A 25,566-nucleotide genomic window follows, 5' to 3' on the forward strand; every position below is an offset into this window, starting at 1 on the left:
ACATGAACGTGTCCATAGATCAGTGTGTGTTTAACATGAGAGCTTCAGCCCTGCTGATGTGTTAAATAAAGACATGCAGGAAAACTGATGAGACTCTGAAATAACTCTTTATATTTATAATGTAACTCTGCATCAAAAGAACAACAAAGGATCCCAGACAGGTTTCTGTGAACAAAGACCATTCTGATGTTTCTGTGTTTCTAACACTTTGACATTATTAGTAAACAGACTGCAGTGAGCAGCATTTATAAAGAGCTTCTATATAAAGATATGACAGCTGTTTGACAAGTTTATCACTCTGTGTTTGGACCTGATCAGTCCAGCTGTTTACTTGAAACATGTTCATTTACCTGTTCTGTTATATTCATGTTCTTGTCTCTGTTGAAAACACATTTTAATGTCCCTCAGATTTTTCTCCCAGATGAATAAATATAAAAATGACACAAACTGACTGCAGCTACTTTTTGTCCTTTCTGTCAAAAACCTTCATGTGACTCATGAGAGACACGTTTCAGCTGTTTGTGACAGATCAGAGGCCAACAAGTCATTTATAACACTTTCCATCATTGTTTAAAGTTCTCAGTGTTTCTGTGTTGCTGCGTATAGGATCTCCCAGCATCATCACTGTGCTGTCCAATCATTGTGTGCGAGGTTACCCTTATAGTGCGATGTGTGTTTGCACAAAGAGAAGCATGTGTGTCAAATATAAATAAGCACAGAACAGAAACAGCTGCTCGTTTCTTCTGTTTAGAGTCAAGTTAGTGTTTTGTGTCTTTGTTTGAGGCCTGATGTCGAGCAGAGGTGTGTGTAACTGCACTGGTCTGTTATATGTGTGAAGTGTGTGCTTCTCTTCAGCATCATCTTTGTCACTGCTGATTCCTTTGTGTCATCATGTGTTGAGAAGAGAGAACAGTTATAACGGAGGAGCAAAAGGAAGCCCTGAAATCTGCATCAACAAGGAAGTGTTGGCTCACCAGTGATCCCAGCAGAGCCACTGGTTTGGCTCCAGTTGTTCTAGATTCAATGATGTTGTTGCTACAGATACATGTCAGCATCTTTATTGAATTTAATATGAAGCAGAAATGGTGTCATTAGGAGAAGAAGAGGAGAACAAGTCCGGCGAGGAGGCAGCAGCTCTTAAAGATGAAACAGCAGCTCAGCCCTGAGCTCAGAGAGCTGCACATGAAAAAGCTCCTCAAGCAGATCCTGTCAGAGGTTTGTCATCAACAGGAGGAACTGTTCACATCATAGGATGAAGATGCTGTCAGCTGGATGAAGAAGGTTATTTAATGCAAACGTTCACACTGAAGTCAAATTGTTGTCGTGTTGAACAGATTCATGTACTGATCGTCTCCAGAATGTTAGAAGAGCTTCAATGAATCATTAGAAACAACTTACAGCTGCACAGCTGTGTCAAACACATCTGTGTGTCATTGTGGGATTGTTGTGTTTCTACATGTGACACACGTCTAAAACATGCACACAATCTGAACACAAACAGGGACTCATGTGTTCCCACAGCCAGATGCTGAGAGCCATTTCCTTGTAGTCCTGTGTCTACATACATGAACCATTAGATGTTATTGGAATGATTGTCAGCTCTGATAGTTTCATGTGTGTTTAGCTGGACGCTGTTTGATCCTCGACATGTTTAAAGGTGTCCAGTCCTGAGACACTGGGGCTGGAAACAGCTGTGATGTCATTGGACTGTCACACAGACAGAAGTGCATGAAGTGAGCAGCCGAGGAGCCGCTGATGTTTTGGATTCAACAGCATTTGAAAGGTCGACACAGACACATTTGCACACAGAGAGCTGAATCTGTCATATGCCACAGTGAACTCACTGTTCAGTGTTTTTCAGGAAGCTTCTTAACTGCCTCTGCTGCCAAACAAGCAGCTGATGTCCTTGAGAAGAAGCTGAAGAAGTCTTCAACAACAAATACAGGAAGTGGACTTTCAAATACTAGATTCACTTTAGACTCACAGAGAAATGACTCAACCAGCTGTGTTTGACTCTATGAAAGGTCAGTGTGTGTCTGCACACAGACTGTTGTGTTGGACTGTTATTCAGTTGTCTGCTGAATGTTTTCAAATGTCTGCATCTCAGCTGTGATGAGGCTGGGGGTCATGGGAGGCCACCGTAGCAGCCTCTTCAACATCATGACATCATCATAAATGCTGCTGGACTGTCTGATGGGCTGACGGTGAAAAAGCCGTCGGGAAGGAAACAGAAGACATTTCAGAGGCTGCAGCAGATTTCTTTGATTCGGGGCCTTTTTCAGCTTTATTGGACAGAGCAGTGAAGATAAGTGACAGCAAAGCAGAGAGAAAGGGGGCGTGGCCCGGGTCAAAGCCAGGCCAGCTGCTCTCCACCTCGTGGTCACCTGCTCATCCTAGTGAGCTCCACCAGCAGCCCTTTCACACACTTTACACTGTCAAACACTGTGTGTGGACCTCAGCTAACAACAGGCTACATTTAAGTCTGGACTACATGCTTTTATATTGTTTTTATTCCATCAGCAGCTCAACATCATGAGCAGCTTTGACATAAAGACATCAAACTCAAGCTGACTTTAAACTACTTTTAATACAGGGGCTCAAAAACAACAACATCTTTATTATATATCAGGACACAAAGTCATTTCATCTCAAAGGGAAACAGCTTTATTTGGAATAACCAGCACTATCAACTGGTTTGGGATCTCCACCAGTTTCATGTCTTTGCAGCTTCTCCAACAAAGTTCCTGTAAAATCAGCATGTTTGTCTTTATTGGTTTGATAGTGATTGATTATTCAGTCCCAATCTGCTGTCATCTAAAGAACAAAATGATGTTTCTATGAGTCACAAAGCTCCAGATGTTGTCGGCTTCACAAAGAAAACAAAGAACTTAAACACAAAGTGTTTGGAGCCAAAATGTTCCCAAGCTGCTCTTTTTGAAATGGCAGAGGTACAGTGGTGTCTAACAGCACACTGTGGAAGGCAAACATGTTATTGTTGGATGAAACTTCATGAATCCTTTGTAGATTTGAGCTGTTGGAGCCTTTCTTTTCTCTTCAGGTGTACAGATGCTGAGGAGGCAGGTGAAGCAGGTGGAGCTGTTGTGATGCTGCAGAGGGTGTGTCTTAGTAACTCTGTGAGGCAGAACTGGATCCAACATTGTGGATGTGTTGATGTTGGAGCCATTAAGAGTCTCTGGCCACACTGTAGGATTTCCCTTTGATCCACTGTGGGGGCATTTTGGAGTCTGTCAGTGAAACTCTTCATGTTTGTGTTTGACTCCAGTTTATAGAAACAGAGAAATGTGTCATGCTTTTGTTCGGCCTCCACAAATACACACATTTGTTCATTGGTTGGACTTTTTGGAAGGAGACACATTGAAAACCATGTTAATAAGATCTTGTTGTTTCCTGTGGATCCGACACAGAGAGTGGACTTCAGACAGAAAGCGTGGAAGAGATTTTAGAGGCCGTGTGTGGCAACAGGAAGTTTCTGTGTGTTTGCTGATCTTACATGTGGAAAACAACACGTGATGTTTGTGAAGTCCTACAATGATCATTGTTCTCACAGCATTTTGAGTGGGAACAGTTCAAACTGGGAGTAGTGGGAGTTATTTACTGATTGAAACAAGCTGAATGTTTCTGTGACGATGAAGATCAGCAGCTCAGCTGATCAATGAACTGACATCTATCAGTCATTTCATGAGATGAAGTCATCAGCAGACATTTGTTCTGACTGTGTGATGAATGTCAGAACGTCAGGGCTCTGCTTTAGTCACTGCTTGATGATCATTGGCTCATTGTTGAATCCAGGGGCCCAGTCTGACCTCTGACCTTTGCTGCAGGTCTTCTGTGTTATCTCCACTTTCATGTCTGATCTTCTGCTGTATCGTCCAAAATAAACATCTGGATCATTTCCAACACTTCAGCAGATCTTTAGTTTGGGCAGTGCAGCACAGAATAACACATATTGTACTATACTGCCCACTTCCTGATCTTATTGGATCTGTGTGTGAGGTTGGTGAAGGAAACACATGTTTACTGAGTGAGTCGCTGCCATTAGGAACTAGTTTTTATATCACAGCCTGGAAATCACACAGGACCATTTCTGCAAGTGAAAAGTCGTCATTGGAGGAAAATGATTGTGTAGTTTGTGCGACTGAAGAATTGTCCCAACTACATGTGCTGCTGACCCTTGACCTTTTCTTTAGGTGCACAGAGGAGTCTGTGGGAACATCCAGAACTGAGGCATCTTGTGTACAAACGTGTTCAGACCAGATGTCAAATGATGTCAGATGTCATCCGTGAATGGATGCAACTGTGGATCGTTCCAATAAAATGAGGCAGTTTTGTAAGTACAAGCCCACTACAACCCATCATCAACATTTTAAATTACATTATACATCTTCACTGATATAAAGCACCACTATTTTAACCTGATTCACTTTTTCCACCCTAACAGTTCATTCCTCAAATCAAACAAGATATTTGACCCTAAAAAAATGCATCAACAAATAATTTTGTAATAAAATATTTATTCTTCAACTTTTACAAGTGAAATCAAACAAGTGTGTTTAAGAGTGAAACCAGAGTGGAAGCTGCTCATATAGAGTCCAACCCAGGCTAAAGTAAGCTGAGTAGAGCAGCACCATCAAAGTGTCGGCTCTCTGAACACGGTGCAAGATCGCCATCTGCAGGACAAAACTAGTTTTTCTCGCCCTCCTCGTCAACATCAAGATGATGTCATCGTACAGCAACTGATTCCCTGTCCGTCTGGAACAAAGCATTTACATTAAAAAGACATTTACAGAAAATACAAACACCAACAACACATCTCATCATCACATGATATTTTATTATTTATTATATTATATATTTTTATTGTACCATCAACATCAACAAATACCAGCATATTTTCTTTGAGATTGAGTAGAGTGGACCTTTCCCTTGGTTCACTTCCTGCTCGCAGCATCAGCTGACCTCTGACTTCCTGGTTAAGGTCTCTCAGCGTTGACTGGAATATCAAATCGGACTCACACCATGTTCTTGTAATGTGGTCATGTCTGTCCGCTGTTTGAAGAGCATCTCTGGCCTAAACACAATAGGAAGAACAACAACACGGCAAAAAAAAAAACAACACATTTCCATATTAGATGAAGGGCGCCGTAACTGGAAATGGTAACATTCATCTGATGCTGCTTTGGATTTATCTTCTGTTTTAGACCAACTTTGATCACTTCGAGCCATCTTAAGTCCGTTTGTTCTTCTCACTCACTAACATCTCGTATGATTTCAGATCCCTGCTGTTCCCCAGCTGCCCTGTAGGTTTGTGCTTTGACCTCCAGAGGGCGACAAATCAGCACAGACAGAGAGCTCCATTCAAACTTTGCTGCCATCAGGAATAATTCTTCAAATATAATCATCAGTGTTTGAGCAGTTATGATATCAGGGACAATCTAGACATGTGTGACAATACTGAACATGTCACATGACACACCTCAAACATCATGTGATCCACTCTCAGTCTGCACTTTCATTCATGACTTCAACAGGTTGAAATGAGCTTTGAAGAAACATTCAGTGAAGTAAATCTTTCATGGATTCATGTGAGCAGCAGATGAACTTTACAAAGAATCAGTGGATTTATCTTCTGTTTTAGATCAACTTTGATCACTTCGAGCCATCTTAAGTCCGTTTGTTCTTCTCACTCACTAACGTCTCGTATGATTTCAGATCCCTGCTGTTCCCCAGCTGCCCTGTAGGTGGCCTCAGTGTGTCTCACACCATTTACAGATGATTACAGGTCGTTTACAGTTCAAACAGGTCCAACATAAGAAATATGCAGAAAATATCCTGCTATAACAGTTTGGGTCAAAGTGCAGATGTTCCAGATGTTCTGAGTCTGTCTGTGTTTCATGTTAACATGTAGATGTTGGACCAAAGTGAAGCTTTTTGATGTGACAGCAGGAATGTGAAGTGTAACTCTGAGCTGTAGGAAATGAAACTAAACGCACTTTTTCTCCTTTATTTATAGGAAAGTGTAGGAGAGCAACAGATGAACAAGCGTTACTGTAACAGGAAACATCAGAGGACCTTTATGTTCATCATCATCACTGTTTCCTTGTTCTGTCACAAACACACAACACTTCCTGCTCTCTCTCTGATGGATCTGATTGGCTGTTTCATTCACAGGAGGTCAGGGCGTCACACAAACAGCTTTAACTGCACAACGACACACTTTAAATCATCTGCAGACAAACCTGTGTGTTTGATTTATGAAGAAATAATAAAGACGTGTGTACAGCTGTCCATGAAGCAGCTTCTCACACAAACTCTGACACTTCAGCCACTTTAATTCCTGCAAAGCTGCGTAATAAAGAGCTGTGACTGCTATGAGCTGCTGATGATGACTGCATGAAGCTCTCAGCTGAAGCTTCTTTCATTTATTTTAATGTTAATGTCGCCTTTTTAAGTCTGTGTGAGGATTTTAATGACACACATTAAAGGAGCTTCTTTGATTAGAACCAAATTCATGTTGATTTTCAGCCTGAAATGATAAAAACTTTAATAATTCTGTTTATAATCATCAACCTGGAGAATAATGAAAAGTATAATAGTGAAAAAAAGCCTTTATTATTTGAGTAATGCCTGAATCTGCTCAGAGACGGAGACAGAGGTGTTGATGACAGTTTGACATTAACTGAATTAAAAACAAAGTGCTCTTATTGTGAAAATCTGCCTCCTACTTCTTTAAATCATTTTTATGTATTTTTTAACCTCACAGTGAAACATTGAGGCATTAATCTGACACAGTTTGATCAGCAGCTGTGTTTTCACTGACGTTTCACTTTGATTTGTTCAGACTGAGCAGAGAGGATCGGTTCTCTGTGTGCGCACTGCTGAGAAACACAAGCTCATTTCTGCTGTTTCATGAAAAGTGTTATGGAGGAACAAGAAGTTCAGCCTCTAAACTCTCAGCGTGAGGACTGAGTGAAGAGTTTCAGAGCAGAGAGTTTTGGCTCACAGCTTTTAGCGTCTACACAAAGAGACGATTACGCACTTGATCTGAGAACATCTCCACCTCCTACAAACAAACTCTCCTACGAGCAGCTGTCACAACCACAACAGGCAGAAGACTGGATTTCTTCAGGTCAGATTTCATGCAGTTTGCATAAATTGTGTGTCACAGACTTTGTAGTTCACATTTGTGTGACTCGTTTAAATCTTCTCCTCCTGAAAGTGAAACTCTTACAAACACATCAGGCCACAACCTGCTGCAGGTTAATGATTGATCTGAAGGCAGCTGACCTTTGAGCAGGAACTTGTGAGTCTTTTATTGTGTTTAGCACTGCCAAGTGCTGGCCTCTGCTTCCACCATCACATTTACACTGGTAGGTTCAGCACTGCTGCCTGCTTCAGACTGAATCCAGCAGCACAAAGACACAAGTTAATAAAATCAGCATCTATTCCTTTATCACTGCTTTGTTACAGAGGAGAACAACGCTCCAGTAACGCGTAATCCGATTACTTTTTTCAAGTAACGAGTAAAGTAAGGGATTACTATTGCAAAAACAGTAATTAGATTACCGTTACTTTCCCGTAGGAACGCTGCGTTACTGCGTTACTAAAACCGTGATTTTTTTGCGAGAGTGTCTCACGACAGTGACGTAAGCGAGTGCGCCGTTAGTGACAACAGCTGTGTGCAGATCAACAATGGATCACATATCGAGTGCAGAGAGAGTATGAGCGTGCAGCGTTTAAAGCGTGGAAGTACTGACCTTACTTTGAGTTTGATTCCATAAAAAGTGACAAAAACATTAGTGTCCGCTGTGCGTGGGAAGAAAACTTCTTTTTACAGCGAAAAAACCCCTAAACTTCCAAACAAGCACCGAGTAGCTACGACGTAATGGGAAACTCACAGAGAAACTCGCGGATTCTTCCACTGACCGCGGCACACCTGCACCAGGGTAAACCTCCGCCTACCCTGCTCCTGCTTTACAGGTGAAAATAGAGCAACAGGACCGCTGAGTCTTTGACTTTATTTATTTTCTGCTATGTTTTACTTGCATCTATTTGAAAGACTGAGTGTAAACACAAAAAATATTTTATTTTATGTGCTGGAATGTGCAGAAAATAGGTTTAAATGTTAAACTAATTTCTTCCAGTCAGAGAATGTTGCATATAATTAAATGTTTGCTTGATGCATAAAGTTAAAAGATTAAATCTAATAAAACAAGGTTTAAAAAGAGACTTTTCCATTTGATTACATTTTGTATGATGGATTATGCAGAAAAAGTAGAATTGGGCTGAAAGATCTATCGCTTTATCACCTACTCAGGTTGGAAATCGTGTTTTTAAAAAGTAACTAAGTAATTAATTACTTTTGAAAATAAGTAATCAGTAAAGTAACAGGATTACTTTTTTGGGAAGTAATTAGTTACTGATTACTGTTTTCAAGTAACTTGCCCAACACTGGACAGAGTGTTGGCTTCATCACCGACACACGTCACCACATCAGGAAACAGCTGGTTCAGTGAGTATTTAAGGTTCACTGCAGACAAACTGGAGAAAAACGAATCACATGAAACATTTGTTACTGGTTTCTGACCTCGTCGTAGAGACTCACATACCTGTGTTCTGCTATCAGTGTGATCACATGTGCTGGTACAGTTTGCCAGGTTGACCCATGTAACCTCCACTATCCTGTAGACGTGGAATATGTTTCACATATGGATCGCTTCATTACTCGACTATGACTGTGTGCTTCACAGGTGCTTACTGAAGTGCTGCTTTACACAAAACCAGACAGTAAAAATAAGAACTGCAGGTCCAGACCACAGGTTTATGTGTTGATAATGATGATGTGCAGTCACTCATTGTCACAGGATACTTCCTGCAATGATGCTACAGGTCACGCAGTTCTGCAGAAGTGGAGGAAACAGATGCTTTTCCTAACAGAGACACTTTAATGACTTAAAGAATCTAACTGACACACAAACCTCAGTTTGTCTGACATTCATGAGAGTAAACTGCTCCTGAATGTTCTGTTAGTTCACTGGATGTTCACCTGACTTCAAATGTAAAGATCCCTGAGACAAACTCTCACGAGTTCAGCGGCGACACGATCGCACAACCAGCCGCGACGTTAAAGGCCGACGCGCTCACTACCTTTGGTTACAGCTCTCAGCTCACACGACATACACAAAAATAATGACAACACGAGTCCTCTGTAGGACGTCACTGTGGTTTACTGACAATGTTCTCAACAACAGACGCACAACCCTGGTTTGGTCTGGTTATTTGTGTTGTACGGCTTCGTTGGTCTGACGAGCTTTTAGGGATGTCAGCAGAAGGATTTCACGTGCTGAGGTCATATTTATGAATCAACCTGAACAGCTAATACTTTACCTCTTTATTTTATAACACATATGAACACGTTATAGTAGATTTGTGCAATGTGTGTTTCACGTCTTTATGGGCGTATAGATCTGTAAACAGGCTGATGGGTGTGTGTCTGTTTATTGTAGCGGTGCAGAAATGTTAAAAATGATGATAATAACAACACTTCTCACATCAGGCTACAACACAAACCTCCTGATAGCTGCAAACAGCAAAACCCCCAACGACAGGCGCACAAAGAGCGAGCAGGGACCCACCCTGACAGCATGTGAGCCTCCTACTACGACTCACTGTGGAGCAACACAACACCAGGAGACGGAGGATATGAGAGAGGATACAGCTGCTGTGGGAGAGCAGCCACACACTCCACAGGAGACGACGGGGTGAGAGATGGTTCGGTGCTCCTAACATCATGTGGATGCTCGTCTGCACATAAACAAACCTCACCTAACCCCACCTCCTTCCTCTTTTTGCAGGGTGGGGTGCTCCATCCTTACACACTTTGCACCACGTGGCGCTCCATCTATTCGTTTACCTTCTTGGGTCTCTTCCTCCTCTGTCCCAGCCCGTTGAGGCGATCGCTGGGGTCCAGCCTGTAGTGGGAGTGGCTGTCCTCGCTCATCCTGTCCCCATCCACTCCGGGTTATTCCTTTCTTCTTTCTGTCCTCTGAATCGAGCTGACCTCTCTCCTCTCTGGTCCTCGCTCTCTGAGCCGGCGGAGCATGAGAGAGAGGAGTGGTTGGGGAGAGGGAGGGGAGACGAGCGAGGGAGGGAGGGAGCACAATGGTGTTGCCATGGCAGCAGCTGCCACCAGTGTTTATCTGGAAACGTCGCTGGCAAACCAGAATAGTTGCCACACGTTGCCACACTCGCACACTCGGCAGCCATACGTTTGTGTGCGACCTGCCCGTGGCTTCCTCGTTACAGACACACCGAGAGGAAACGCTCAGACACAAGGCCGAACATGAACGAACACTCGTGTGTGGGAGGAACAGGGCACAGACTCCACGCCGCCGTTAAAGATGGCGTGTGTGCTAAACGGAGCTGTGCGCTGATTGATTAGTCAAGTGAAAAAAACAAAGGAAGCTGTCTGGATGGAGTTTGCTGCTCCCACTAATCAAAGAGATGCATCACAGCTGGAGCTGATTGATGCACGAGCCACCGTTTGCACAATCCCACCGACTCCACGCTTGTGTTTCCTTTCTGCACCATGTTGTTAACACTGACCCCACACGGTGTTCATGAGCTAAAGAAATCACGATGATTGATTGATTTCACGGACTCGTCTGCACAAAGCATTTTGTAGGTTACAGCATGAAACGACTGCAATCTCCACATTTACACGCACAATTTCTGTTTTACTCTCAAACTGATCAATAACAGCTTTCCTGTGTAACAAACACACAAAATAAATGATATTGTGAGTTCAGCAGTGGGTCTGTGACCGGTGTGAAAGAGGACGATAGATGAGTGGGTGTTTGTAGAAACAACCTTTGTGATTTAAATGTGAGACAGCAAAGCGTCAGACAGAAGCCTGAGCTGAATATTTCCTGTGATATGAAGTCACCGTGTTTGGGTCGGTCAGTCGACTACTACTCAGTGAGTGTCCCACACACACACAGACCCACACAGACCCACACAGACCCACACAGATCTTAATGATGGCCTCAGGCTTTGAGCTCCCACTAACAGCAGGTCATAGCAGCATCCCATTAATAGTGATGAAAAATGCAGCTACAGCTGCTTTTCCACTACTGGAAGTTAATCAGGTCAAAGCTGGAGCTTCACCCTGTTCAGACTGAACCATGTGAGCCGGCCTCGCTCCACAGAGGACGCCTCCAGGACAAACGTGGGCTCCATCGAGGCCCACAGCTGCTGTGACATCGTGGACGTGTTCTTTAGCTTGTTTTTCAAACAATCTCAGCAAACGTGCCAAAATCATGTTCAGTGAGACTCTGTGGCACACAATCCAAAAACAAAGAAGGCTAAAGGACATGCTCTGTCCTCTGTGTGACCCACAGTCGTGGCTCAAATGTGGGACTGTGGCCTGGTGTGACCTGAACACTGTGGGAACCTGAGGGGCAAATCTGAGGATTTCATTTGGCTTTTTCATTAGAGATAAGATGGATTATGTGAATGAAAAGGCAACACACACACACACGTAGGGTAGCTGTAGCCCGACTGGCTCATCTGCTAATCAGAGGGTTGCTGGTTCGATACCTGGGATCCAAAGTGCAAACTCTTGGGGAACGAGTCTACTTTGTGTGCATCTGAGGTTGAAGCGGAGCTGGTTTCAATAAACTGCTAGTTTCCCTTTCATACTCCTGAAGGACGTTCCTCACAAAGAGCGAGGCAGCAAGTCTGTGCAGGTCCTCAGAGTTTCATCTCTCACCCAGTTCCAAGCCCAGTTTGTGTCCCAGATACATGCCGCTGATGGCCAGGAAGTGACATCACTGGATCAGTTATGAGAGCGAACCCTTCAAGACTCAAACCTGCCTGGCAACGAGGGAAACGGCTACACAGGAAGTCCAGTGACGGGGTGCAGATGTTCCATCACCGGGATGTCATCGCTTGTTGTGTTTGCGTCACGGGACTTTCAGGTTGTGTTGCTGTAACAGCCCCACCCACACTGAGGTGGTGCTCAACTGTAACTGAGAGACAGAGTCGAGTGGAGTCGAGTAGAGTCAAGTTGAGCTGAGGCAGTTATGTTCTACTGGAAAAGAGGCAACTGTGGCTCAGGACGTCAGTTGGTAGTTCGATCCCCGGCTGCTCCAGTCTGCGTGCCAAAGTCACCTTGGGCGGGATACTGGCCCCTGTTGCTGCCAGTGCTTTTATTAGATGCTCTGGAACTGGTTTAGTGCTTAGGGAGGGTAGAAGAGTGCTGTATAAGAACCAGTGCATTTACCATTTACCATTACTCTGGTTGCCAGTTTGCTACGGTCACCAGCGGTTTGTACAGAGGACACAGACCTGTATGTGAACAGATAGGGAGAGTGTTTAACTCCAGAGGAAATGTTGGTTTAAGGTGCTGCATGTTCCACATGTGCACTGCACATCTGCAGCTAGTAGCTGAGGAGTGGTTTCCACGCACGCCTCTGTCCTCCACAGGGGCTGAGATCCAGCTCTTTGGGCCCTCACAACCCCAACATCGCTCTCACACACAGCACCTGCTCCGGTCAGCTGATTAGACAGCTCATTGTGTGTGTGTGTGTGTGTGTGTGTGTGTGTGTGTGTGTGTGTGTGTGTGTGTGTGTGTGTGTGTGTGTGTGTGTGTGTGCGAGGTGAATTAAGGTTATTATAAAGGACATTCAGATATCATCTCTCATCTGGGAGAGCAGCCAGCAGCTGCAGGAGGTGAGCATCCAACGACATGATGAACCCAAAGACTCCAGCTCAGCCAAACTACAGTTACAGATTACAGTTACACTCCTAACTGTTCCTGCAGTATTTAAGAAAGACGTCAGTGATTCAGACCAAAACTGCTCTGCTAACTTCACATTTACTAAACATTAATGTTCCCAACACAGATTTACATGAGAATGACAGGACATCATAGCCCCCCCTGCCCCCCCTGATATTACATCACTTCAATCCCAAACAGAAGGAAAGGAAAGATCAAATCTGTCTTGAACCTCTGCTTCAAAGTTACAGGAACACTGGAGTCACTCTCACTGTCAGAGACCTCAGTGTGTTGGAAGCTGCTAGAAGAAGCAGATGGGGGAGAGGAAGAGGAGGGCCACGGTGCTGATCTGAGGAAGTCTTCTGATCAAACCACAGCAGACCAACAAGCCCGACGTCGTTCTGATCCAACATGAAGGCTTCCATCTGTCTATTCTGTCACATCGCACACATCTCAAGTCATCCTGTTCAACCCATCACAACATAATAGTAACAATAAAACAAAGGCAGTGGAGCGTTCACCACGAGCTTCTACAAAAGTGCACGTTCATTTTAATAAAACTGTTTTTACAGCAGTGTGCGAACATTAATATGTTGTAACCAAACGTTTTGTTACACCAGCTGCACTGAACCTGTGGAGACTGGAAGTTATTTGCTGCTGGTTTGTTCAGACCTGTTACTGCACACCTTGCATAGTTTGCATAGTTTCCTTCACTGCATGCAAAGAGACGAGGCGGGTGGAAACCTGCGACCCTGATCACATCACCAGTCCATCACAGTCAAACACTCACGGCTGTAATCTATTTCAAATCAAAGTGTTTGCACGGTGAGAAGAAGCTGGCGTCGCTGGGGGAGCGTGCGCCCGGCTGCACTTAAACACAATCTTCATTGGTGCTGTGAAACATCCACGTCTCACTTCATCTGCAAAGAAACCTGATGCATCGCTTTGGAAATATTTGAAATCCCTCATTTGTCACTATGCACGACGAGTCGACCGGCTGACCAACCTCAGGTTATGCAGCGAGTGCTGAGAAGCAGCTAAATGGCTGCAGTGACTTTATTCCCTGAGTGGGTGTGTGTGCATGAAAGCCAAAGGGGGGCTGTGTAAGAGACAAGGGGAGTCTCTGTTGTGCTCACAAAGAGGAAACCAAGATCTGGATTTTATGGCCGAAAGAAGAAAACATCTTTTCAAAGTTTCCCAGGCCCACTGTGGAGATGCCCACAGCTCCAACATAAAGGTCATCACAGTAATGCAGCCGAGTGCTGACAAAGGCGTGGATCAAAGTGCTGCCGTGAAAGAATTGGCTTTGTTTTTGCAGCTGCCTGAGCTGAAAGAAGCTAGATTTGACCACTGCCTTGATTTGACCACTGCAGGTAGAATGAAATGCCAGCATGTTGTTCACACTTCTTACCCGAGCTGTTCTCCAGCGCATCCGTGAGTGTGGCTGTGAACAGAGGAAGCACTCGAGCAGAAAGTGCTCGTGTGAATGAGTTCAGAGTAGAGCAGCTCGATGTGGGAACAACTCGTGGCGTTCATTTAGAGAACGAATATGTTCATGGTTACTGTATCTCCTCAGCCGAGCCGCCCTTCGTGCCCCTCCCACAGCCACATGCTCCGTCAGCCTGCCTGGCAGAGAGGGAGGGGGGCGTCTGGCCTAGTGCCAGGCTCTCTCAATATTTTATGAGAGGGAGGGGAGGGAGGAGGTGCAGCGGGTTGGTTGGGGGTTAAGAGACTAGCTACACTGAACTACGACGGGGAAACAATTATCCTCCCTGCTGAATTTATAAGTTTGCTCACTTACAGAGAAATGAACAGTCTCTGATTTTTACCTGAGTTTAGAAACATCGAACAAAAAACATATCAGTTATGAACAGATCTGCATGTCCCTGAATGAAGTGTGTGATCCTCTACAACCCTGGATCCCACAGACTGGCTGTGGGACTCTCAGCATATAGATGCAAAGGGCGTCAGCATGAAGCTCGGTGACTGTGGGAGCAGCAGTTCTGACCATGATGTGATCAGTCAGCCTCATGGGCGGAGGATGATCATAGGAAAGGAAACTCACACAGGAGGAGCTGGTTAATGGTGAGAAGGCAGGTGGATGACAGTCACCACATACTGGTAACACTGGTACAGGATTGAACTACTGCAGCACCCACGCGGTTTAGCATGTACAAGCCCGTCTGAGGTTTGACCGTCTGGATGATTGGCTGAAGGCTGAGAAATGCTGAGTGTGACACACCAACATCCCCACAGTCAAACACACAGTGGTGGCCGTGGATGGGTGCAAACAAAGCAGGGGCTGAAGAAGAAGTGGGCTAGCCAGCCTCCAGAGCCTCCTTTACTAAATCTGTGGAAGCAGCTGTAAAGAGCAGTGGGCCAAAATCCCTCCGGACATGTCGGCACTTTTTGATCAGTTCAGATTCTGGGAGATGCTCTGATATAAAACATGTATAGACCAGAAACGAACAGAAACATCCGTTATTGTCCTGATTGGGGAAATCCCGGTGCTCCAGCAGCAGAGTGACGGGCAGGAGCAAAGCCTCACACAAATAAGAAACACGAGACTTACAGTAACAATAAGAGCTGAACAACATGTAACAGCAGCAGAGTGACGGGCAGGAGCAAAGCCTCACACAAATAAGAACTACGAGACTTACAGTAACAATAAGAGCTGTACAACATGTAACAGCAGCAGAGTGACGGGCAGGAGCAAAGCCTCACACAAATAAGAACTACGAGACTTACAGTAACAATAAGAGCTGTACAACATGTAACAGCAGCAGAGTGACGGGCAGGAGCAAAGCCTCACACAAATAAGAACTACGAGACTTACAGTAACAATAAGAGCTGAACAACATGGAACAGCAGCAGCGATGGAAACAACCTCGTGTTTGTTGGAGCAGGGATGATTAGAAAGAGACGACGCTGCTTTGTGCACGGACCATATTTATGAGTACGAGTAGTGAGTTTAATGATATTTCAATTATATGACAAATATCCAGTGTTGGGGAGTAACGGAATACATGTACGAGTAACTGTATTCTGTTACAGTTACCGTTTAAACAGGTGGTATTCAGAATACAGTTACTTTGTTGAAATAAATGGATTACACTGCATGTTGGGGAGTAACGGAATACACGTACGAGTAACTGTATTCTGTTACAGTTCCCGTTTAAACAGGTGGTATTCAGAATACAGTTACTTTGTTGAAATAAATGGATTACACGGCGGTACTTTCCTGTTTCATATTGTGGCGGGTCAGGACTGTTTGGGTTTGTTTGACATGTTCTGTTGTTCCAGGCGGCAGCGTTGTGGTTGCCATGGTTACAGGGTGACACGCTGCGTGTTTCCTGGGTGAGAGAGGCCTTTTTGTTGTTGTTGTGCTAAGCTAACAGGCAGAATGTAGCATCATGGGCAGTGTAGTCCGTGCTGCAGGGAGAATGGACTGCTGTACCCGTGATGTGTCTGTGAGCGAGGGAGGGAGAGAAAGGAAAAGCACAGCTGTCACCGAGCAGAAACGGGAGCTGGAAGCATGTAAATATAATAATAACCACTGCAAGAAGAGAGCCTGACGAGCCCAGCTGTAAGCTGTTAAGACTCGACCGTACACCGTGTTCCTGTTTTCCTCCGAAAACAATAAGTTCTGTTGTCTGTGAAGGTTCTCACTAGGGCTGCCACGATTTGTCGACTAGTCACGATTACGTCGACTAGCAAAATCGTCGACGACTGATTTAATAGTCGACGTGTTGTTTGAAGCTTTGTAAGATCGCAAAAGACGCAGGAATAATAGCAGGATTTAAGAGTGTAATAACGGACTGAAACAGAAGATGGCAGCACTGCATGTACAAGGATGCCAGCTGCCGTTAAACCCCGAAGAAGAAGAAGCAGCTGTGTCCCAGAATTCATAGCGCGGCCCAGCTTAGTTTCCAACAATGGCGGTAGCTAGTTAGTTTTAATATTACTCTTATTTCATATTTTCAGGCGAGAATGTAGCTGTGTAAACCTCAAATATCTGCTCTGTTTATCAGGACACCGCATATTTTCAAAAGCGCTCCGACGTTTTCGGAGACGTCTGTTACCCACTAGCTCGATAGCTAGCCGGGGGCTAGGTCACTAGAGCCGTGAGAACACCGGACTCCCGGCAAATTGTTTTCAAACCCACCGCCGTCTTTCGCGACTCAGGTTAAATATATATGAGTCACTTAGATAAATTAAAAATGTTGTTGTTTGGCTTTTTTTTTTTTTTTGTATTTTATTTGTTCCTGAGTAAATCGGTTTGGCTGAGATTAAAGTTTTTACACAGCTGAATAAACGTCAAGCAGACAACTGATTATCAGAAGTGTGAGATGCTGGAGAATATACTCCAGTGTCCTGTTATATTTTAGATAGCAAGGAGTTTATTAAACTTTACCGAAACAATCTGCAAATTTCATTAAAATTTAATAAACTATCATCTTGTCTTTATTTTTAGTTAGCACCTTAAAAGCTTAAAGCTGTAAGCTAATGATAGTTATATAAGAGCAGATGCTGCTGGTGCAATAAGCTGTAGTTTTACGTCCAGTGGATGATGATCTGATTAGTCGACTAATCGCATAAATAATCGGTGACTAGTCGACTATCAAAATAATCGTTTGTGGCAGCCCTAGTTCTCAGTCATCCAGGTCATCGTAGTCTGAGGAGCTTGCAAAGAAAAGCGTCTGGACTTCTTTAAGTTGCTTGAAGACGTTTCACCTCTCATCCGAGAAGCTTCTTCAGTTCTAAGAACAGAGGTTTGACTCTGTTCTGCTCCTTTGACAATAAGTTCTGTTGGAGCAGCCTTTCAACGCCTCTCTGTCTCTGCTAGCAAAGTTGACCCAGACAACAAAGTAAAGCTCGTTTTCAGCTACGAGCCGACACGAACCCGACACGAACCCGACGTGTTAGCCAGAGGTCCCTTTACTACGGTTCGGAGCCGCTGACCTTCAGTAACAGTAATAAATCACAGCAACAGTACATTCATGTAATTGTAAACAGCATGATAATATATTAAGTAATCCAAAGTATTCAGAATACATTACTCTCATTGAGTAACGTTACAGAATACATTTTGGGGCATGTAATCTGTAGTCTGTAGTGGAATACATTTGAAAACACTGCAAATATCCAGCACACTGACAGCTGTGACCTTATACACATGCCCAGTGAAAGGTTGATTGAACACTGTACATGGTATATAGCTGGTCTGGGGTCAGATTCTGCCAACCAGGCAGCGCTGCCTCATGACACGGGGCTGGATCAGCCATCTATTGATCCATCCCAGAGAAGATGAAGGACACGTGATGATGACACCACTGTGCAGTAGGGCTGCCACAAACGATTATTTTGATAGTCGACTAATCAGATCATCATCCATTGGACGTACAGCGTACAGCTTATTGCACCAGCAGCATCTGGTCTTATATAACTATCATTAGCTTACAGCTTTAAGTGTTTGTGCTAACTAAAAATAAAGACAAGATGGTAGTTTATAAATTTTTAATGAAATTTGCAGAGTGTTTCGGTGAAGTTTAATAAACTCCTTGCTTTCTAAAATATAACAGGACACCGGAGTATATTCTCCAGCGTCTCACACTTCTGATAATCAGCTGTCTGCTTGACAGTTTTAGCTGTGCAAAAAACTATAACTTTAATCTCAGCCAAACCGATTTACTCAGGAACAAATAAAATACTAAAGAAAGCCAAACAATAACATTTGTAAGTTATCTAAGTGACTTATATATATGTTTAACCTGAGTAGCGAAAGACGGCGGTGGGTTTGAAAACGATTTGCTGGGAGTCCGGTGTTCTCACGGCTCTAGTGAGCCTAGCCCCCGCCTAGCTAATGAGCTAGTGGGTAACAGACGTCTCCGAAAACGTCGGAGCGCTTTTGAAAATATGTGGTGTCCTGATAAACTGAGCAGATATTTGAGGTTTACACAGCTACATTCTCGCCTGAAAATATGTTAAACGTTTATTTTGTGACCCAGAAAGAATAATAAGAGTAAAGTTAAAACTAACTAGCTGCCGCCATTGTTGACAGCTGCGCTATGAATTCTGGGACACAGCTACTTCTTCTTCTTCGGGGTTTAACGGCAGCTGGCATCCTTTGTACATGCAGTGCTGCCATCTTCTGTTTCAGTCCGTTATTACACTCTTAAATCCTGCTACTCATTCCTGCGTCCTTTGTGATCTTACAAAGCTTCAAACGATGCGTCGACTATTAAATTAGTCGTCGACGATTTTAATAGTCGACATAATCGTGACTAGTCGACTAATCGTGGCAGCCCTACTGTGCAGTTCACATTGGAGGGCTTTATTCCATCCACTGAGTCATCAGAGCTGTGGGCCTTCTGTGAGCTCTGCAGTGTGGCTGACAAAGCTGACATTAAGTCTCCAACTTTCAGGATTTTTGCTAAGCTGTCACTCACTGTAGCTATCATCTCACACACTTGGCTACTTTTCTCTGTAAAGGTGTTTGATGACAGAGTCTTAACCCCTGCATATGAAGATAATGTGTTTGATATATCTGTTAATACCTGACACGACTTCTTTCCTTTCAAGTCTGTTTCACATCCAATTGTAGAGACAAGTGTGTCAGAGGATCGTGTGAAAGGATGTTCTGTCTTTCTTCAACATACATATCTGTGTCACGTATTTACATAAAGAGAAATCGTATCGATGGCGAGGCTGGCGAGGAGGGCCCGCCCTCACCGATCCACCGTGAGGCCGTTTATATGCAGCCTGTGTCTTTCATGTGTCTCCACCTGGATCCCTGCTGAGCCACTTCCTCCCCAGCCCTCAGAAACACTGTTGCTATAGTAATTGTATCTAAGTGAATAACCATAGCAACCACAGAGATGTTTTGGATGGCACAATGGTAGCTGCTGGTTTTAAGTGCTGGAGATCAAAGGGGCCTAACGTTGTTAGGGAAGAGGAGGGGGGTTAATCAGTGTCGGGGAAAGCGGAGACCAGCGGGGTCGGCAGGAGCAAGCAGGAGGCAAAGGGAGGAGCGAGGAGAACGACGGTTTTCCCTCATGGCACCAACACCCGTCCCATTTCCCTGCGGTCCAATAATTAGCTGTTTGGGGTATACTGCGACAGGAAGACGGCTCCTGCTGTCGAGCTTGCAGTGATGGTTAGTAGCTGTTCCACCCATGCTGTGTGAAACTTAATACACGGCCTCATTAAAGATGGAAATTAGCCTTTGGCTATAATCTGGCATGTTTACATTCATGTAATTTTTCTTTTTACATTTATGTTCATTAACATGCACGGTCCTAAATAAATAAATTAAATAAAATCGCTTCCTAAGGAGATTTGGTTTCAAGGTCAAATTTATTTCTATAGCACATTTCAAACAGCCGATGCTGCACAAAGTGCTTAACAATATAAAAATGGTATTAAAAAGCAACAATGTAACACAATAATAACAGTAAAAAACAATAATAGGACAGTAAAAGAGTTAAAACAATAACTAAACTAATTCAAATAAGACCAGAATGCTTGGGTCATAGTGTGTTAAAAGCCAGGGCATAGAAATGTGTCTTTAGTAAAGATTTAAATTTGTTTGTGCAGATCTAATATTTAAGGGGAGACTATTCCAGAGTCTGGGACCTGCCACAGAGACGGATCTATCACCACGGGATGTGAGGTTAGTCCGTGGGATGGACAGCATTAGTTTTGAGCTGGACCTCGTGGTTTGTCCTGGAGCATAGGCAGAGAGGGGCTCAGACAGGTGAGGAGGGGCTCGGGCGTTAATGACTTAAAAACAAAAAGTAGAAGTTTAAATTGGATCCTGTAGGAGACAGGAAGCCAGTGTAGAGAAGCTAAAACTGGGGTTATATGCTCTCTCCGTTTGGTACCAGTTAGCAGGCGAGCAGCTGCATTTTGAACCATCTGAAGACGATGGATGGAGGCCTGATCTAGACCATAACACAATGAATTGCAGTAGTCTCATCTGCAAGTAAGGGAAAGGTGAATAAGACGCTCAAAGACGTTAGGAGGTATGGCTTTACCTTGGCCAGCTGTCTTAACTGAAAGAAGCAGGACTGAACACTGCACTCACCTGCTTCTTCACTTTAAAAGAACCATCAATGTAGACACCGAGCTTTTTACACGTGTTTCAAGTAGCGGTGCTTTATCAGGCCAGTACAGGTCAGCCTAATCACTGGTTTCAAACTCCCAGTAATGAAACTGGGGAACACTGGTTGTGCTCAACCTACAAAATATTTCACGTTCCTGCGATATGTGCTGAGCACGCACGACAGACATGAAGCAGACAGGATCACAGCTGATCTTCTCTCGCTCACGAGTGAGCTAGTTAATGTTGGGAGTCACAGAGGGAGCGCTACGATCAACCTTTAAATCAAAACGGTTCACCTCCGACACAAGGCGTCCAGTCGACGCAGAACCCAACGCAAGGCATCGCCTGAGGGTTCTTCCATCCATCACTGAAACCATTCTGTGTAGGTGCAGAGACACCCCAAGAATCCAGGTGAAAATATTATGTGGCAGGTTCGTGCACAAATGTTATTAATAAGTAGCTGTTATTAGAGCGACGCTGAGGGTGCTGAGTGGTTGGGATGTCCCCCAGACCATCACTGAAACACCAGAGCAGCCGTGCTGACGAGGTTCCAGCAGCACGATGCTCTGCAGCCTCTTCCACATGTGCTCAGCATGCAGCGGCTCTCATCTGTGAAAAGCACAGTTCTGCTCTTTGATGGGAAATGTTAATCAGACTGCATGATGTCAGTTCACCCTGCATCCACAACAAAGAAGAAGAAGCCGTATGTAAACATAACATACAAACTGACCGAGGACAAGAGGGAACAGTGCTGCTGTCAGTCCAACGTGTCCACGTCCTCTGGACTAAGAAGGGGAGAAACCGTCCAACTGTCATAATCACAGCCACACACCTGCATCAGTGACGGTCTGCATGACTTATATGTAAACTTTAAACTTCAATAAGGATGCCAGCAAAAGCAGCTTCTTTCCACTGCTGGAAAACTGCAGTGTTTGATGTGAAACAGCAGTAATCACATCAGCGATGGCTTCACGGGGACACTGACAGACGATTTCTGTCCCTGCTCCTCTAACCTGTAGCTCCTTAAATCCAAACCCAGACAAAGCTCGACGTGTCCTGTGAGGTTGGACCGCTCACATCCCCAGGTTTGGCTTTTAAATCACATCGTACACTCTGTGCTACAGTCACAGCGTAGGGAGGCAGGAAACTGCCCCGTCGCCAAGGAAACCTAGGTGTCTGTCTGTTGTCAGGGCAACAGGGCAGAGGGGATGGGGAGCAAAAATACAGATAACGACAGGAAGGCTGGGCAGAGACAACAAAGGCAGGCGGGGCCGTCAGCTGACATCTTTGGATCCACGATTGTGCCGAGCGGATGATGTCGGAGTAAATGTGCAGTCATATTCGTTGTGTTCCCACTAGTGCTGTCAGCATTAATCTGAAATGACGTTAACGCCACAACACGGCAAATCTCCGTTAACAAGCTACCGCGGATCGCCCCGTGCGTGGGGCTGGACGGCCAACACGTTAACGAGCTAACTGCGCTAACGCACTAGTTCCCACCCATGTAATTGAGCATTGCGTGGCACATCCAACATACTGTTTTACTTTAGTCCATGACGCGCTTACCTTCAGGGTCATACGTCACATGAAGACCAAAATAGTTCCAAAGGCCAGATCTGAATGAGGGTGGGGGAGGTTCAATTTGCCATGTTGCAAGGAGCTTAGCTTCTGTCTGCTAGCTTGCCCTGCGCTCAGTGGATCTGTGCTCGACAGTGCAGCCTAGGCGGAGTAGTCGAACACAGATCCACTGAGCGCTCAACACAGACAGCATCGTCAGAAGGAAAGTTGATGAAATAAATTAAAAATGTTGTATTGTTCGATACATATGTGTACTGAACCGAAAGCACTGTATCGAACGGTTCAATATCGATACGAGTATCGTTGCACCCCTAATATATATACATATATATATATGTGTGTGTGTGTGTTTCTGTGGTTCAGCATTATGATGAATAAATGGATAAATTTCCAAAATCCCGGAGCAATGCAAATTAGCCGGTGCGAGGTAAGGAGCTCTGTCATTGGTTAGACAGTCTTAGCTTTGCACCTATACCAAAGGCCATTCAGCCTCTGTGTTTACACTCTGCCTACACAGATGTTGGACATGAGACGACACAGGAAAAGGATTTTTGATGTGAGGTTTTTATTGAGATTTTATTTGTTTTTTTTCTGATTTGAAGTATTTATTAATGGAATAATTATTTATTTTCAAATACTGATTTATAAATATTTATTTTATTTTATTTATTTTTTTTGCCTGTCCCGTTTGGCTCTTTTGCATCAGAATTGTTGTCTAAAGGCAAAGAAAGATGCCCAACGGATTTACTTTACCAAACTGACCATCCCAGCCTTGCCGTAATGGTCCATTTGATTCACCTTTTATTGTTTATTTTATTTTCACTTACTGAATATGGGACAGACTTGACTGGGGGAAAGAAGGGGAGAAAGAAAGAGAAACAGCTGAGAAGAGGGACGGGGGAGAAGGGCAAAAAACAAAAACCAACAGAATTTTATTTTCAATTAAATTACTAGATAATAAATTACTTTTGTATTGAATAAATAAAATAACTTAAAAATGAATTTGTAAATTAATATTTTATCGCACAATTCATTGTTTAAGCAAAGAACTTTTTATTTCGATGCGCTGGATCTTCTGGTCCTCTGCACATAAGTGGATTTCCATTTAGACTTTATATAGACAACAACTCAAAGTGCTTTACAACAAGTCACATTCACCCATACGATCATCTAGTGCTGTACTTTAAACACTTTAAACACAAACACAGATACTGTGGGGAGAGGCCACAGAGGCACAGGGAGAAAACTCACACAGAAATCCAACAATTAAAGAGGAACCTTCTCGATGTAACACTACCATCCTGCAAGATGACCTGGTCCTGGGCCATCTTAATAAGCATGCTGTGCACAGTAGTTTCATATTCCTGCCAGAACAAACACCAGACAGTTTGTACACAAGGCTCAGATTCTCGCTTTGCCAGATACAGACAATAGTTTAAGATCCTAATGTCTCTGCACAGCTCTGTATGTACTGAAATATCCAACCTCAGATATTTCCTGCTCACTCTCTGCACCGCCTTAGACAACAAGTAGTTCATGCTATACATAGCATTGACTTTTCATTCCAGCCATGTGCACTCATCAGGGCATCAGTGCTGCCGTAGTAACCACACTAACACTTCCTTGCACCTGTTGAAATGGCCTCAGTCTGATCGTGCCCTGAACAAACTCACCTTTAACATCCCACACACGGACTAAATATGTGCGTGTCAATAACACGTGACAGGAGAACATGCTGGTTGTCTGTCATGGGGCTGAATTAGAAACAGAGCAGGAACTACAGTTTGTCAGATTAAGACTGATCAGGTCCAACATCCGCTCCCAGCACTGATTTACACGTTTGGTGTCACATTGAAGGAAACGCCTACTGGCACAACCTGCATGTGTTAAACTGCTCCTGCGTGTAAACAGCGTGTCACTTACGGCTTTTTGCATCACAAGGACGCGCACTGGCGTCTCAGGGTGACTCAGATGTTTGCTGAATGAGGTGTAGACCGGACTAGGCGGGACTCATTTCACCAAAACACGAACTTTTCCACCCACCAGTGTTTATCTGTGTGCTTATTTTAAAGAATTATTCCATCGTTATCAAATACGAAGCATTACACGCACGTCGAGCCGTTTCTGCTGAGTCAGACACCAGTGCTCCCGTGTGCTGATTCTCGGGTCCATCTTAAACTGGTGTGTTTGCGAATGAACTTCGGTAAAACGTTACAACGTTACCGGGCGCGCAGAGGGTCTCGGAGGCGTGTCGTACCTGTCGGGTGGTCGCGGGCTCCTCGTTCCCGGTGGGTGAAGGTGTTTCTCCTTCAAGCGATGCTGGGGTGACCGGAGAAGAAGCCATGTCCCCCCGACATCACCTCTCACTAAGCGCCGCTCCTACTGTGACTTTCCTCGGTGTCCTCCAGCGTGCAATACGCTGCCTGGCGCAGTTTGCACGGACGGTGGACCGGTTGCGTCGCTCGTTTCCTGCGCGATCAAAGTGAGTCTTCGGCTGCACAGTGCAGCCACTGTCCCTCCTCCGGCCGGCGGACTAGTCCAGGCGAGGCGGATGACGTTGTCCCGGGTCTCGCTCGCTCTCGCACATGCAGGACTTGGCCCAGTCTGTCTTCTTCTGCCACACTCTGCGCCCTGCTTTTCACTTCATGTCTTTTTGTTTTGTAAGGTGGCTAACACGATCACTCCTCTTCTGCCTGCAGGACTCTGTGACTGCTCTGTGCTGTGGCAGCACACTCCAGCCTGATAGTTCATTTTACAGCTTTTGGCACTGCGACGCTCTCCTCGGCTCGACAGACACAATCTCACCATGTCGGCACAATATACTGAGTGCAATCCATAACATGATTTTATCTCACTGTAACTTTGAAATCGACCAAATGTTGCGTAAATGACGTGTCACGTGACTTGAGCACATGCACACCCCCTGTCCTCACAGCAGACATTCATCTTAGCCCCCCCCCCCCCGTGTTTTGAGATCATTGCTGCAACAAAAGGTTGCCACAGATATTTCTACATGAAACGTACTGAATCAGTTGGCACATATTTAACTATGGTTGGATGAGACCTGCACTCTGTTTTAATATAATGT

The 25,566-nt window shown here is 44.4% G+C and overlaps 2 protein-coding genes across 4 annotated transcripts in view; one reads left to right on the top strand and one right to left on the bottom strand.

Moving 5' to 3' along the window:
• LOC146640643 (NLR family CARD domain-containing protein 3-like) overlaps positions 1-25,566 on the top strand; it is a 133,891-nt gene that overhangs the window by 29,810 nt on the left and 78,515 nt on the right. The gene's annotated exons all lie outside the window — the stretch shown is intronic.
• LOC146640645 (uncharacterized) lies at positions 3,802-25,361 on the bottom strand. 3 transcript variants are annotated; one of them, XM_085400034.1, is made up of 3 exons: positions 9,932-10,110; positions 4,885-5,089; positions 3,802-4,770 (listed from the first exon to the last, which is right to left on the bottom strand). In XM_085400034.1, exons 1-3 carry the CDS (start codon positions 10,016-10,018, stop codon positions 4,730-4,732), a joined length of 333 nt encoding a protein of 110 aa, XP_085256160.1. In that variant the 5' UTR covers positions 10,019-10,110; the 3' UTR covers positions 3,802-4,729. The 3 variants fall into 3 exon arrangements, 2 of the variants coding, with proteins under 2 accessions (XP_085256160.1, XP_085256161.1); XM_085400035.1 differs by having other exon boundaries at positions 4,904-5,089; positions 9,932-10,105; XR_014909985.1 differs by lacking the exon at positions 9,932-10,110 and adding an exon at positions 24,736-25,361 and having other exon boundaries at positions 3,802-5,089.

Source organism: Rhamphochromis longiceps, unplaced genomic scaffold, assembly GCF_057381845.1.
Source record: "Rhamphochromis longiceps isolate RC_006_pf unplaced genomic scaffold, R_longiceps_female_GT1.1 unmapped_scaffold_4, whole genome shotgun sequence".
NCBI lineage: Eukaryota > Metazoa > Chordata > Actinopteri > Cichliformes > Cichlidae > Rhamphochromis > Rhamphochromis longiceps.